We start from the raw sequence: 16,322 nt of genomic DNA on the forward strand, positions 1-16,322 counted from the left end.
CAAGAAGCTACAGCATGTTGTGGAACAAGGCCATCTTCCAACGAGGATGACCCCCACCAGAGCTTTGGTGCATGTTGCTGGGACAAACCACAGCACTTAATGAGTATATTTAATTACTTAAAATTATTTTTATATGACATGGAAATTCTAACTAATTCATCAAACATTAAGTTTCAAACAATAGAGAGTTACAACTAACTCACAGACACCAAACCGTGTCCCCTCTATACACATCTTTCTTCAAGACCAGCCATAATCACAGATGTACTGCTCTTCTAAGAGGCATTCGTGCTGGGACACCAGTTTCTCTAGCTCAATTACCAAAACATTTCTTCTTTAACAGACTGTTATCAAAGAAAACCTAGTGTGCCGTTTTTTCTCGTTTTCTTCCAGAGCACACTGATCCAAAATTACTTGACTTTACACTACCACCAAGGACAGTATTCATGGAACTCTTTCAAATAAATTGCATACCAATGAGAATCACATCCTGACATTTAATGAATGGCACCTGCGATCTATATGGTGCTCTATTCAAAATCTTCTGTACAGGTACATAGGTAGGTAGAATACCTAAGTGTATCAAAACCCAATATCCTCAGAACTTCTATTTAACACTACTTTGCGCGTGTTCACAGAAGGGAAAAAATTAATAATACTAATTAAAATGAAGATGTAGTCTTTGCAGCTGATTTTGGAGCTATAGCATTGTCAAAATTGTTTTGATTGAAAAAAGTTTGTTCTCAGAGGCTACACTGTTGACTGAATTTTTGGGTTACTTAAGGAGGAAAAAAAAAAGAGAAAAAAAAAAAGGCAATAATAACAGTGTTTTGATATTATGAGTAGGGAAAGTAAAGATCTACCACTTGCACTGGAGACCTCTTTTTCAAACTCTCTTTCACATGTAAAAGCTTTCCAATATAACAGAACCAATTGACACTGGTGATGAGTATCTGAAATGGTGATGAAAGACACAAAATTTGTGTCTTTTGCAGGGATCAATATGTGCCAGCACAGAACTGGCCACTTAGGGCCTCCTGGTGGCCCACACACCAAGCTCTGCTCTCAGCAACAGAAACCTTGTCCACCTCCCCATCATTCCCAGGGCAAAAGGAACTGCTCTCAAGAGAAGAGAGGCTGTTTCTACCTTATCCTAAAAAAAATCATATACCATCCATACTTTAGAGTCAAGGGAAACCAGGATGAACAACGCCCTTCCCTGGACTACTCATCTCTGCTCTTGTCCCTCACACAACACCAAGACATCCCTGATTTGGGAGGTTAAACAACACAGAAAACCCAAGCATTGCCAACTGAAAATGTCACTTAACAGGGGCGGAGTGATGCTGAGAACAGTTTATAAATCTGCATCTCGCTTGTAGAAAGCCTGATCCTCCTTTCTCATGGAGCTAGTGATTTATGCTTCAGAGAACTCTACTGGGCCATTAATCATACTGAAAACACCAACTGTTCCCTCAACCAGACAACTCTGCTCCTGAAGAAATAGGAGCATAAGTAGGGAAGAGGACACTTGTGTCTAACTCATTCAAAGGTTTTGGACATACACTTTAGGACAGTCTTTTCCAAGTTAGAACCTTAGTTTTAGGCACCTAAAACCGTATTTAGGCAGTTAAAGGAAGGACCAGTGGTGACCACAATTTCAGCTGGTATTTCTTGATCTCTTCATAGTCTTTCCTCAAGTACCTGTGAGTGTTGCAGAATCCAAGTCCAGAAAGGTTATTGGTCTGAATCAAAGACCATTGGTCTGAAGCATGGACAAAAATGGCCATTTTTGTGCCATTTATTGCAGTAGAAACCAAATGCACTGAACTGAAGATCAGTCTCTTCTGTCTGGTCCTTATACGTGTCATCATGGCTAAAGTTTAAAGGCATCACAAAGAATAAATAATTAATGTTTGCAGATTGTTTCTGTAAATTCAGATCACAGACTTTCCATCCATCTGAAGGGTCAGCACTGTGCAAAAGTATTTAGTGGGAGTAATCCATTTTCCTACCAATTGCAAAGAACCAGTGCAGAAACCTGAGACAGGACAAAGAAAGCTGCTGATTGCTCAGAAGTCCTACTCACTTTGGATTCAAATTAATTAATTCATATTACTATACATTAATTGGACTTCAGGAGCTGCCTATGTGTGGGCTGCCAGTCTAAGGTGAAGGCGGCATAATATATCCTCCCTTACCTCTTTTCACAGAAGAATTAACAACCTGGCATTATGTGATGCCTGCAATGACTGAAGAGCATGCAAATGGACAACTATCAAGGTCAACCTGAAATGCATTCAACCACAGTAACCGAATCATGTGACATCCGATTAAAATATTCATCTGTTTGAAGGCTTGTTTAATTGGTGAAAACTCAAAGAAATGTGTAGAAATAAATCCACCTATTTCCTGGCACTTTTATATTTCTCGCTATTATTTTAAAAGATTTTTTTGCATAAAGCTGACTTTTGTCTCTTAAAAATCTAGTTTTCTACTGGTAATCATTTCTCTCTTCTACACATCTGCACCTCAGATTTCAACTGGCTGTCATGGAAATAATTTAGTTAAGAGAAGAGTAGATGAGGACATTGGAAATGGAATCAGGAAAGTCTTGAAGAATGTAAATGTTATCTTAAATTAAGAAATGGGGCCAGATCTTATAAACAGACACATTTAAATACTAATCACTGAAAATTCAGATCTTATTTCTGACTGGTTTAAATTCAAAGCACAAAAGTTTCTGCAGAATCAGAATGCACCTCAGTTTTCCTTGCCAGAATAAAAAAAAAATAAAAAAAAAATTGAGCATGGATGCCAGGATCTGAGCAATTAATTACAGACTAAAGCACACGTATTGAATTGACAAGAATTGACATGTGACTGTAAATACAGGAAACTTTACAAAATAGGAAACAAAGAGAAAAGAAGATATTGAAAAGTTATTGATTTCTGATTGTGCTTCAGAGAAAGCATGGCAGTAACACCACAGCCTGGGCATAGGGGTGAATTATTTTAGAGTTTGAATGTCAGCTGTCAAAAATATTAAGAACCCCACAGAGTTCAAGACACTGAAACAAGCTTGAAAACTGAAAAACACGTGTAGTTATTTAGCCATATATAGACTTGGAAAGACAGAGACAATAAGTAAAGCCAGCCCAATGATATTGAGTTAAAAAGAAAAAGCAAAACAATGAAATAAAACTGTCTTTGTTTTGCCCTTAGAGGGCAAAAAGACGGACTGTATGAAATCAGTTGTCTAAATCTCATTCTCATTGGTCAGGATACAGAAAACATTTAACCACTTAATAAGCCAGTAAATGAATTAGGCAAAGAAAATTGTGATTGCAAAGGAGAAAAAAATAAACAAATTAAAACAATATTTTCCAGTTTTCTATAAAGATTAATTCAATTTAAATTCAAAACGAGACAGTTGCTTGTTCAGGAAACAGATACCTGGAGCCTGATTATTGCTTTTCCATATGGACTACAGTCCTGCTGTGGAGATGCTGGCCAAGAGAGATTTTTAACTGTACATTAAGTTTACATATTGAGTGGAACTCCCTGCTCTGTATATTTTTTACATGTTTGTGAGGGTCCAGCACAAAACTGGTCAAATTAACAAGAAAGGAATGCATCAATGGTTGTTAATGAACTGCTTTGTGTATTAGGAAGTCTTTGAGCTTCTGGTTGATGAAGACTGGGAGAATATTGTGCTCAGTGATCACTTGGACCCTTGGCTGTTGCTCTGCTCTTCCATGGCTGTGGATCACAGTCAACCACTGCATCAGTAACTGTAAGTGAAACATCCTAAGGCTGGAAAGAAGAGTAAATTCACAGGGCTTAAGGACCTTACAAAGTCCATGTACTTAGTCCAGAAACCTTTATCTGACTGAAGTGTGTCTTAGAAGCAGGGAAGGCACCTTCTGCTGCAATGACTTATTCCAAAAAAAAAAAAAAAAAAAAAGGTCTGGTACAGTTAAGTCATCTTTCTTTCTCTCTTTCTTTGGATAAATAGACAGAGATGATTTATTTGTTATTGGAAAGCATATTTCCCAAATGTCATGTACATACAGCATCTTTCTCAAATTTTGCCACCTTTTTCCTACTAAAAAAATGTCTTGGACTTTAGATGCCAACAGTCTTGCTCACCATTTTGTGCAATTGTACACTTATCTAAATGAGTCAAAAACTACAGAGGACACAGAACGTCTATTTAGGCTAAGAAATCGTGAGTTTAGACAAAGACATTGTTAAATGAGGGACTTCTTTCAGACTGCAACTGTGATACTGTCCTTTTAAGAGGTTTACTGATGTAAAATAACAGCAAAAAAGAGCAGCTGCAATGTTGCTACAATATGAGCAACGTGACCCAAAAGTTCCTGGGCTATTTTCCTGAGGTGTCAGCAAACAAACATAAAGACATAAGTCCCCAGGAGCTTCACCACGTCCTCCATAGATGCTCTACTCTCTCTCTCTGCCAGACTAAACCGCCCTAAGGGAGCAGTGACATACTTACAGCAAGGGCTTCGCCAGGCAGAAGTCAGGGCTCAGAGCTCTCCTGAACAGCTGGTCTCTCTGCACGCACTTAGGCAGCAGCTGATGGTGCCACTGCTGCTTGGGAAAGTCATGGGGAAAAGTGTTTTGTGTTTTTCAAGATTCATTAAACGATCTTTCCTATGGAAGTAATGGCACTTCTGCCAAATACGTCTGATTTGTGGTGAGAAAACAAGTGCTTTTTTGTCTTTTTGAGGAGAGCTGTTGATTCAGCATCATTATTGAGAAAACAGAAATAAGGAAAAAGAAAAGAAGCAGCTTTTAATGTTAATGATCATAATGATCATTAGTGATCATAGATACTAATGGCGTCATTTCAGTCCTTTAACTCACTGCATAGTGACCTTCAGATTTCTCAGCGTAGCTGCACTTGTGAAACTTAAAGAAACCCAGCCTGAATATCATGCAGATAGGGCTTGAACTGCTTCAGTGGGGTAGTTGGTGGCATTTCTTTTGGCTTCTTCTTGATCCAGCACAGAAAAAAATAAAAATAAAAAAACCTGATGGTGTATTAAGTGGAAGTTCTGACCGGTCATTACTAAACTTGGGATTTTATTTAATTATGTGTCCTTTGCCAATTCAGAGTATTTTGTAACCAGTTACCTAACTCATGTTCTTCCCTTTATTTTCTCTGAACTGTCATGCCAAGCTATACACTAAAACCCAGCTGTTCTCTGTCTCCCTAAAGTATGCAAGACAGTTTTATATAAAACAGTTTGTTGAGGTAGTTGAAACATGGACAAGGGAATTCTGAAAATGCTCCAGATTTGAAATATTTTAAATCTAAATGTGAAATCTTCTGCACAACATTTGGAGTCAATGTGGATTAAGAACAGTTTATAATGATTAGAAAACATACTTTTTTTCAATATAACTCAGTACAGTTTTTGCCTGCACTTGTACTGATAGAAAGTAACTTACGCTTTAAACTTAATAATTATTCCCCCAAATGATGAGAAAAAGTACAGCATTGTATTTTTCCTGGGGCTTTCATTAAGATCTCTAGGTTCACTTCCCTCAAGACATGGATCTTTTAGCAGAAGACTAGATCTAGTTTTCAGATGGAGTTTTATTGTTAGAATATTTTGGTTCTCTGACTATCTACTTAAGGGATTTAAATTAAAATGTGTCTAGATTTAGTCAACTGTTGATAAGATTCGTGATTTCTAGTAGTTGAGAATATTTAAGCATATATAAACGAAATTTTATTATCTTATAAATTGCCATGAGGTATCACATTTTCAAACCAGATTAATGCAGAGTAAAACCAGAGTAATGCAACTAAAATTATTATAGTTACTCTATATTTAAATCAGCAGGACAGATCACTATCTGCATCTCTAAGCAGCGTGTCTCATGTAAAAGAGGCATAAATATATATATAATTAATATATGCACATATATATTATCATAAAAAGACCCCTAGAACATCCACATTCTATTGTTGAAGGCCCACTTCACCGACACCTTCCTCACTTCAGCAGTGGCCAAATGCTTAAGTAAGTATGCAAGTGAAGAAAAGCATTTATGGATATTTCTCCTAGCAATCAGTAATACAAGGCTCATGAATACCCTCATCCAAAACCAGTGAACTGCTACTTGATGTTCCAAGCCCTTTTTCTACCCAGATTTTGGCATCCATAATGTTATACAGGAAGTAGTTCCACAGCTTAAGAACATGTTTTGTGAAGAATTGTCTTTCTGGGTTTGTTTTGAACGAACAACCTGCTATTTCTTTTGATAGCACGTTTTACAAGGAAGGCATATTAAAGAGCAATGACTTCATTCTGAGGTGGAAGGACAGCCTTACTAGTAACAGGGAAGCAATAAACAAAATCTATCAATCCTTTTTGTTTTCTCCATGGTCATTCTAGAAGATAGTCCAGACTAAGAAATCTCTGCTTTAATTACAGAAAAGGTCTCAGTGAGCCTCAGTATAATGCAGCATCTACTAAGTACAGAAGTGATATCACACAGGCTTCATACAAGTCTGTGTGGGACAGGAGAGGTCTCTAAACAAAAAGTTGTTCTTGCACCTTTGTTGCTTTTTGCCTCGGGGTCCTACCTGCAGCCTGGAGGAAAGTCCAGCTGACTCTCTTGGGTTCTGGTTTTACCAGTTAGAAACCTTGCTATGGCAGCAGACAAGATCTGAGCTGTAAGATCAGAGCCCTCTGAGTGGCAGAAATTCTGTAAATCTGATAATCTTTCCATGAAGGCCTGCCAACCTTCTAAATAAATAGACACTTAGAAATGGTTTTTATCAGGCAGAGATTAAAGGTAAAACAACTGAGTCTCCTAAAGTCATGAGAAATGAGAAAAGGAAAACATTTTTTTTCCTTTGCACTTTGGAACATCTGGGTGCACTTTGGAACATCTCAGCATATTTGTTGTATGACAGATTGCCCTTCTTGACCCTGATTGTCAATCTGGGGTCTTTAACACCATTTCTGCAGTTCAAATGTAGTGAGTTTAGGATACATTAATTACTATTTCTATAAATCCATATATTAAAAACAACAACAACAACAAACAAAAACAAACAAACAAAAAAACATAAACAGCAGAGAAAATGATAAAAAGGTGTTTAGTTTGAATACTACCTTGGCATACATTTAAGGATCCAGAAAATATTCTATTTCCAAGCTCAAATACCCTTTAAAGAAAATAATTTTCCTAGGCTAGACCTGAACCCACAAGCTAATGTAAATCTTTCTTACCATTATCAGATTCCTGAGTTGTCTCTACCTACCTTATAGAGTATGATAAAAGTTAGTTATAGGCTTTTACCTGTGGAAACAGTCACCAGATCAGCGTTTGACTGAGACTGCGATGATTATGACAATGAACAGCAGAACGGCCAAAGCAGCAGAGAGAAGGCAGCACTTCATCTTCCTGGCTCGTAGCTGAAAAAAAGGAGAAAGATGAAGAAATAAATGTATGGATTTCTGAATGAGAAGTTGGAGGGTAAATTCATGATAGAATTTTTCCATTGCTGTGACTATCTGAAACAAGTCGATACATCAAAAAGAAATTGTGTCCTTGTGCAGACTGATACATCCTGCTGGATGATCCTGACTCTCCCTTGACAAGGGAAATCCCCTTAAATACAATCACCTTCTCTGCACTGCTGGCCCATGTCGAGCCTTTTCTCCACCAGAACCCCGAAGTCCTTCTCCACAGGGCTGCTCTCAATGAGTTCTTCTCACAGTCTGTACTCGTGTCCAAGATTGCCCCAACCCGGTTGCTGCACTTTGCACTCGGACTTCTTGAAACTCATTAGGTTCATGTGAGACCACTTCTCAAGCTTGTCCAGGTCCCTTTGGATGACATCCCTTCCTTCTTTTATATCAACTGCACCACTCAGCTTGGTGTCATCTGCAAAGTTGCAGTTTGCTATTTCTTCGTCAGGCCCATATCCTTCGAGATCACAAACTCAACAAGACAGTAGTCACCCAGACTGCCTCCAATCTTGACCTCTTTAACAAGTTTGTCTGTGTTGGTGAGCACTGGGCCCAGCAATGCTTCTCTGGTTGGTCTCTCTAATACCTGGACCACAAATATATCCTCAGTGTACTCCAGGAGTCTCTTGGACTGCTTACAGCCTGCTGCGTAGCTTTCCCAGAAGATATCTAGGTGCATGAAATCCCCCATCAGGTTGAGAGCATGCAAGTGCGATGCTTGTGTAGCTGAAGCAGGAAGGTCTCATCAACAGGCACCCCTTGATCACAGGGCCTGTAGTAGACCCCAACCCCAAGGTGTCCTTTACTGGCCTGGTCCTTAATTTTTATCTACAAGCTCTCAACCTGTCTTGAGGCTCTTTCTCAAAGGCAGCTCTTTGCAATCTATGGCAGCTCTTCACGGTGTGAAATAGCTCTTTGCAATCCCACTCTGTCAGGAATCCTCTTATCTGACACACAAAAAATAACAACTATGAAACATGGAGTCAGTTCCCACATTTTCCTTGAGAACAGATCAACCAGTCCTCCAGACACCAGTCCTGAAAACAACATCTTGCCTTGATAAACCAACTACATTTGTGCAGAGTTCTTTACCTTTCAACTAAAACAACAATCTCATTGGAAAGACTATGTTAATACCACTATCTATTTTTCCTTCCTTTCTTTCCCTAACGGGTGTAATCAGCCCTGATGGTCTGTTTGAAATTCTTTGCTAACCAGTTTACACCACTCTGCACTGAGTTACGTTTCCAATAGAACTGTTGTTCCCTACAGCTATCTTCTTCTACAGAAATTTTGGCCTACACTGAAAGTGCCAGGGAACTCATCTCCTCCATTTATGCTCCAAACCCCACTACTTCATTCTCTTGCAGCCCTCCTGGAGCCTATCATTTTTTCTATGAAGAGCTGGAGAAGCACTTTCAGCAGGGAACTCTGCAATTCATGGTCTGTCCTCTCCTCGAGAATCAATCACCAACTGAACCGGTGGCTTTTATTGAAGTGTGGATTTCCAGATTATTATTTCTTATGAAATACAAATGCCGTGTTGCCCTATGTCCATAGCAGATAATCAATGATCTATCTTGGTTCTCCATTTGCTTTTTGATTACTCACACAGAAATGTTTTCTTTGAGTTTGGAAAAAAAAAATAAAATAGATGCTGCCAATATATTACTCCATGTGCATGTGTTAAGAAGGATCTTTCATCAAGTATGCAAGGCAGGACTGAGTGGAAAGAGACTATTCCCCTGCCCTAAAACTCTGCTTGGGGGCAACCCTTTGCTCACACTTTTTGATCAGTTTATTGTGACTTATTTATTGGGAAGAATATGGTTGGACCAGGACTAGTTCTCTCTTTAACAAACTTTTTCACCCACTAAACGATGTTTCTTCACAGTGATTCTTGCAACCTTCTTTTCTAGAGGGATAACTTAGATGCATTCTTAAAGCAGAGTACATGAGATAACAGGGCTGCTACAGCATCCTCTTTTCTTTTAACCTCAGTTAATTCCAAGGAAACCTCTGCTTAAAACTGCAGACTGTTTTAAAATACCTAGATGTCCTCATCCACTTCTACAATGCCAGAGCCTTTGTTCTGTCAGCAAAGAGAGGATGCTAATAGGTCACTTAGATTCCAGCAGCAGTCTAATATTCCTAACGAGAATTTCAAAGGCTGTATGGTATTACTTCAGATGGCTTTTACATCAGTCCATTTACAGAGAGATTCCCTTGTTTTGCTCTTTTTATCATTGCAAATTTACATTCACTCTTATTTTGTACTATACAAAAGCAAGCATCAAACTGGACTATAAACAGACTAATAAGAAGGTAGGAGAGATGCAGCCAAGCCTGTATTGTGGTATTTGGTTCACATTTTATGACCTTGTCCTGGCTGGTAAGTCAGGATAATGATTCCTACTATGTTTACAACATCTCTTATTGGATTAAGTATTACTGTCCTTCACAGCCATATAACGTACTGCAGGATTCTCCTGTTAATTCTGAGTTCTTTCTTTAGTTTATATTTCAGGAAGGAAAGTGTTCAGTTTTTTGAGTCCCTTTAGTCTCCACTCATAAATCTGCATGTGCTGTAGGAGCAGTAGAAACACAGCCTCTGAGCCCTGTCTGTTGCCACAAGCTTTTCTACACACACTGAGGAAGGACAGACATACACCCCAACTTCTTTTTGTCACTTAGATGGAAAAACACTGACATACTAGCAAAAGGTACTTATTCCCCTCAAGCTACAGATGCACATGTTGCCTTTGAAAGGGCTATCCCAGCAGTCCTTCACAACTGACTTGATTCCCCATGCCCTAGGTTGTTCACATGGCTCATGCAAAGCTTATCAGTGCCCTTATTAGAGGAGAAAGATGATAGCACATAGCAGGTAGGACAACGGATTGTTCTGTTCACCAGATAGGATCTGTAGACTATGGCATGAGCACCCTTACTGAAATACTACAAAAATATACAATAATAAACAACATACATAATAACATTACACATAAACTCTAGTTAAACCCTCATATAGGTTAACATAAACCCTGATATAGGTTAACAGAGAGTGATTGCTAACCTGAGATTATATACAATGCCTTAATGCCACCGTAACTGTGAAGGCAAGTTGGAAGACAAAAAAATAATGCAATTCTGTATCTTTAATAACCCCAAGGCACCAAGGCACACTGGAAACACATCACCATTGGAAATTTAAGCGCTCTATGGCTAGGATGCACTATGGCTCAGGTTTTTCAGGTATGCATATACAAGTAGGATTATTTTTTTCCACCAGCAAGATCTCTGCCTTGTTCAGTAAATTGGTAATTATCACAACTGTGTACACCCTTTATATATAAATTTTACTTATTAGCTTAGTTTTTCTCAGGACATCTGTCGAAGACATGCTCACATGAGACCACACAACTGTTTAAACCTTTCACTTAACACCAGGCTCCCAATATTCCCACGGGAGCTGTCATGACAGTAGAATCATATAAGGATTACTGTCCATCCCAAATATCAATGTGGTTATGTAATCATGATGCCATCTCTTGAATCAAGGTCAATCTACACTTACAAATGCAGATTTGGAAAGCCAAAGATCATTTCTCCCCAGAGCAAGATCCTTACTACTCTGAGTAAGGTACTACGAGGTTTCTGCCTCAAAATTAGTAGTCACAGAACAGCAAAAATATATCAACAGAAAGATTAAGAAAATGTTAAAAAAATCACAAACTGTAAGATGATTCATTTATTTTGGGACATAATTCTTCAGGGAGCTTTGCATTTTTATAACATTTTCTATGCATCCAACTAATCCACAGTTGATTTCACTCGTCTTTTTCCAACTCTTTCTCTTCTCAGCTGCTGGAGATCTTTCTTTTAGATTATATGCATTAATGCTATTGCTTATTCTCCTTGACTTTTCTGGTCTCCAGTAGGGGACCCTAAGGACAATAGGAATTCCATTTTCAAAAACACTGACTACCCTTAACTATCCATTAAAATGCATAAATAAATAGAGATATGGAAATCATCTTGACACACATAATTTCAGGCCAAATTTGGGCCAAATTTAAGGCAACAAGAAAGAATTATTTTCTGGAAAACGTAGGACAAACAACTCTAAGCAGCATTATCTGATTTTATTTTAATGATATTAGTTTATTCTGAACCTTGAATGGTATTGTGTTGCACTACTCTGGTTTTATAGCTCTGCTCCAAACTGCTGTAAGACCATTTTCCATAATATAAAGCACCTGATGATTAAATTGGAGCTATTTTTATTGTTAACATTTGCTCAAGATGAAAAGAATACAATGTGGGATACGCCCCCACCAAAATAAAATAAAATATAATAATAAAAAAACTCCAACCACCTAATCCTGTAGTAAGAAGAAATGGCTTTTTTACAGTTATTTTTGCTAGGCTCTCAGGGATTTTTAGTAACACAGTATAGGTAAAGATATATTTTAATCCTGACAGAAGCTCTTTAAACACGCTTGTGAAACAGTGAGGACTGAAAAGCAGAGAAGGAACGAGCAAGGCTATTTAGGGACACAGCTAAGGAGTACTTTATATTGACAGGAGAAGTGGATGTGACTGAGCCTGGAAGAAACCTTTCCCTCATTGTTTCATAAAGGAAGCTGCAGGTCATGTTTTACAGCTTAGAAGATATTTCTCTCTTGGGGGTGAAATGTTAAAAGACATTTTAATTATGTCACAACAGATAGTTAAGTCATTAAAAACTATTAAAGCCCAATACTGCCGTAGGCCCAGAAAAGCAAGTTTCGTCTTAGAAATTCCTAAGTAAATGCAGTTACAAGGAGGAAAGAAATGCTTCGTTGCTAGAGATTCAAATGGTGGCTAGGGGCGAAGCATTAATAAAAGGAGAGTGGGTCCATAGAAAACTGTTCCTGTGTAATTCTTTTGACTCACATATGGAAAAGCAGCATCATGCTTCTATACCCTCCATGGATTGCTTATAATGTACACTGCATTTTTTCCCTGTCACTAGTGACCTCACAGTATATAATAATGCATGGAAACTTTTGAATCCACAGGGAAAGTAGAGATTTCAGAACTGGCTTTAGGAAAGAGGCCAAAAGCTCTATAAATGCAGTTTAGTTCAGGCAGGGATTTGTGCTGGATCTGTACTAGTACAGCTCATCTATCTTGGGCATAAGGCATTACTTCAGAGTAGACATATCCTGCAACTCCATGAATGTGGCACTTCCTAGGTCTCCTGCAGGACAAAAGCCCTGGGTAGGTTGCTGTCATGACCTTCACCAATCTCACCAGTATCCTGCCTTCTTATTACATCTTTCCCTGTTCATATGGTATGGACTAAGATAGGCATGAGGATATCAAAGAAATAGCATCACCCAAGATGGTTAGCCCAAGAGCAGGCATCTCCGTCCCTCCCTCCTGCAATGTCAGATAGTGTAAATATTTGACATACTCCAGACTTTTCAGTTAGGTTATATGGGCAAGAATATGCCACAAGGGAAAAGAGGTCTATTTTTCAGTCTTCCTTTTTTAGGTTACTATGGTAAGTGAACAAAAAAAAACATCCTGTACTCAGTACAGAAGGACCCAGGAAGACTATCCATTTTTACCTGCAGAAATGCTTATGCATATTTTAAACACAGTTTTTAAATAATGAACAAATAATGAAGCATTTTCCATCAGAGCCAGCATTACATAAGCTTCTGGAAGTACAATTCCACTAGATGTCCAAAGAAATCATCAGAGTTATCTCTGTTATAGAGATCTATTTCCTGCAAATTCATACAAGGAAAAAAATAAATAAATAAATAAAACCACACAATAAAACAATAATCCAAAATTGATTCAATTTAGAAACCATACACTAAGAGCCTCCAGTCGTTGGGTCAGGTCCTTTTGAGGGCCTGTCAGGCAATGAAAACTCATCTTGATTAATTTTCAAGTACTGTTTCCTTCACTGTAGGATTAACAAATCTGTTTGACATAAAATGGGACATTTTATATGCAAATCTCTGTAGAGAGGGTTTTGTGACATTAAAGAGGTTCGTACAATTTCATTCACCCTGACCTTGGAGGTCATTTGGAATTGCACTAAAGCATTTGTCTATGCCCTTAATATGCATTTTGAAAGCTAATTTGAGGTCTGCTGGATTGGGAGTCCAGGTCCTTATTAACGTTTGGACATGTTTATACAGAAATGATATTATAAATCTGAAGCTACTGTCACTCCAATATACACCAGCAGGAACTCTGCTGAAGGCTGTGCAGCTTTCATGGGGGGAAAAAAAAAAAAAAAAAAAAAAAAAAGGAAGGAAATATTGTAGTAATGCAACAGAAAATCAGACCATAGATGTGTTTACCTTCAAGCAGTATTTAAACATACAGAGGGAAAAATTCCCCTTACACTTCCACCAGTGTCTTCATCATTATTGGTTTTGTTCTTATATTCCACTTACACTGGTAAAATCCCTCAGCTAAGTTACACACAATCATTTCTGATAAGATAGTAAACAGACTATTATTGCAACAGCAGTGAAGAATATGACCTTTACCGTGTGTACAAATTAAAATGCACTGACCAAATTTGTTGACCTTTATGGTAAAGCTTCCTTATAGAGTAACAATGAATTTGCTATTAAATATCACTGCTTCTGCAGACAGACTAGAAAAGGCCAGTAATATTATTAAGCATTTTTGGTGTATTTAAATGAGTATGAATCAGTCAAGTTGCATATGAGTAAAACCTACAAGATTTGATAGCAACGGGAAAACGCCAGCCCACACCAGCAAGGGAATATCATTTACTTTGTCACGCTGTTTTTGTGCCCTGACTTTCACATCATTTGAGACGATTTCGAACTTCCTTTTGTGACTCTGTGTCTACATAATCACCATATGCAATAACTCTACGCAGTCTTTCCATTCCCTCCAAGTCTTTTCATGATTCACTTCTTGCTGATTTATCTTCTTGGTGTATACCCCAGGTGGACCTAACTGCCATCTGCAGGTGTGGTTCCTCAGCATTTCTTATGGGAGGACTGAATTTTCTGCCACTCAGCTATTTAGCTAGTGATGGCCATTCAGGATGACATTTTCCATGCTGGAAATATATCTCAAGCTGTTTTATGTATTTCATTTAAATGTAGTTAATTCAAATAAGAAAACTACAGAAAATTGTCCGTGTTGCATGCTGGAAAAGACAATGCAAACATTTTCTCTAGTGCCTACATGCTTTGGAGCTAGATGGGGAATATGAAGAACAGGGAGCAAGGAGTTTGCCCTGTCAGTGAGGGGGCATTTTTTATTTTTATTTTTGGTGTTTCTAGGAAATTTTGGCTTTCCTTTGGGAAAGGTAAGGCTTCTTTAAGATCCTAGTTCGAGTGCACTCATGACTAGTTCAGAATCTCAAATAATTTTTACCACCTGCAACAGTCTCTTCTCAGGATAATGATAAAAGCACAATGTTTTCTGTGTTGATTTGCCCAAAAGCAAACAGGGTCTGGTGGAAACCATACACACCACAATCTTAGTATCCCCCTAATATACTTCTTGTTGTTGTTGATTTTTTTTTTTTTTAATGGCTGAAACATCACTTATAATAATACATGTAAATGGCTTACATTTCTATCATGTCTTTCAATCCAACAGGCTTCCAATGAGATTTTCAATTCACTATAAAGAGGTTTTTTTTTTTTTTTTTTTCTCCAGCACTGGAATGAAGCCACCTACCTTTGGCAGCTATTTTAATTGTATGTAGTAGATCTAGCCAGCAGTTTAAAGCAGGTAATGACTATTTATTGGGGATTGTGGTAGACAAAAAGCTTGACATGAGCCAGCAGTGTGTGCTTGCAGCCCAGAAGGCCAACTGCATCCTCAGCTACATCACCAGAGGGGTGGGCAGTAGGGGAGGGAGGTGATTGTAAGGGGGTATGGAACTAGATGATCTTTAAGGTCCCTTCCAACCCAAGCCATTCTATGATTCTCTGATTTTGTGTAGATGAAACACCAGAGAGTCTGCATTTTTCCAAACCAGAAATTGCCCATGAGAGCTAAAACAAATGCCCCTGTAGTTTTGCAAAAACTGCCTTGATATTCTTAACAACCAACCCTTCACAGTCACTCAGAGAGAACTGAACCTCCACAACAATTCAAACCCAGAAACATGGGTGACAGTGGAGCAGAGAGAACATGATTGAACCACATTGAAGTGTGCTCAGAGAAAGCCTTCCTGCAGAGCAGTGTTTATCAGTTAGTTTGTACTCCCATATGAACAGGACTACTTGTCTGGATTGGAAATGGCAATGTTTGGGTCACTATGCTGCTGATCTCAGCCCTATGAGCCCAGAAGTTCAGCCAGACTCTAACTTGTATGTCAATAGTTTGTCTATGAGTGCATTATGGCAGCCAGTGCTGAAAGCCTTAATGGTAGACCCCACAACAGAAAGATTTGGCTAAAAAAAAGTCTGACTCTCCAACTTAGCTCCTTATGCCTATAATAACTAGATCAAACTTTGCACAAACTTATAAGAACCAAAGCCAAAGAAAGTGTATAATCCGCCTCAACTCCATTTGTGTTAATGGAACAATTTCAGTCTACCCTTATGAGATTCTGGTTCAAAGAAGTTAATAATTTCTCCTTAGAACCATGTGTATAGCTATAGGCAACATTTTATTTGAAAATTCTAATAAAAATAAAATACCGGGTAAAGGGTTGAGCATCAGCCAGAAATGATCTTCAGACCATCCTCCAACAAATGCAAGTATCAGATAAAGAAAGCAAAGGCACTTTGGGGGGCA

The 16,322-nt window shown here is 38.3% G+C and overlaps 1 protein-coding gene across 4 annotated transcripts in view; it reads right to left on the minus strand.

Annotated features, from left to right (window-relative positions):
- TSNARE1 (t-SNARE domain containing 1) overlaps nucleotides 1–16,322 on the minus strand; it is a 451,421-nt gene that overhangs the window by 51,498 nt on the left and 383,601 nt on the right. For all 4 annotated transcript variants that reach the window (XM_084511163.1, XM_084511161.1, XM_084511162.1 and 1 more), the window contains exon 12: nucleotides 7,345–7,460. In XM_084511163.1, coding sequence (XP_084367289.1) covers nucleotides 7,365–7,460 — 96 coding nt within the window. In that variant the 3' untranslated portion in view covers nucleotides 7,345–7,364. The remainder of the gene's footprint in view (nucleotides 1–7,344; nucleotides 7,461–16,322) is intronic.

This window comes from Aythya ferina, assembly GCF_964211825.1.
Source record: "Aythya ferina genome assembly, chromosome: 2".
Classification (NCBI taxonomy): domain Eukaryota; kingdom Metazoa; phylum Chordata; class Aves; order Anseriformes; family Anatidae; genus Aythya; species Aythya ferina.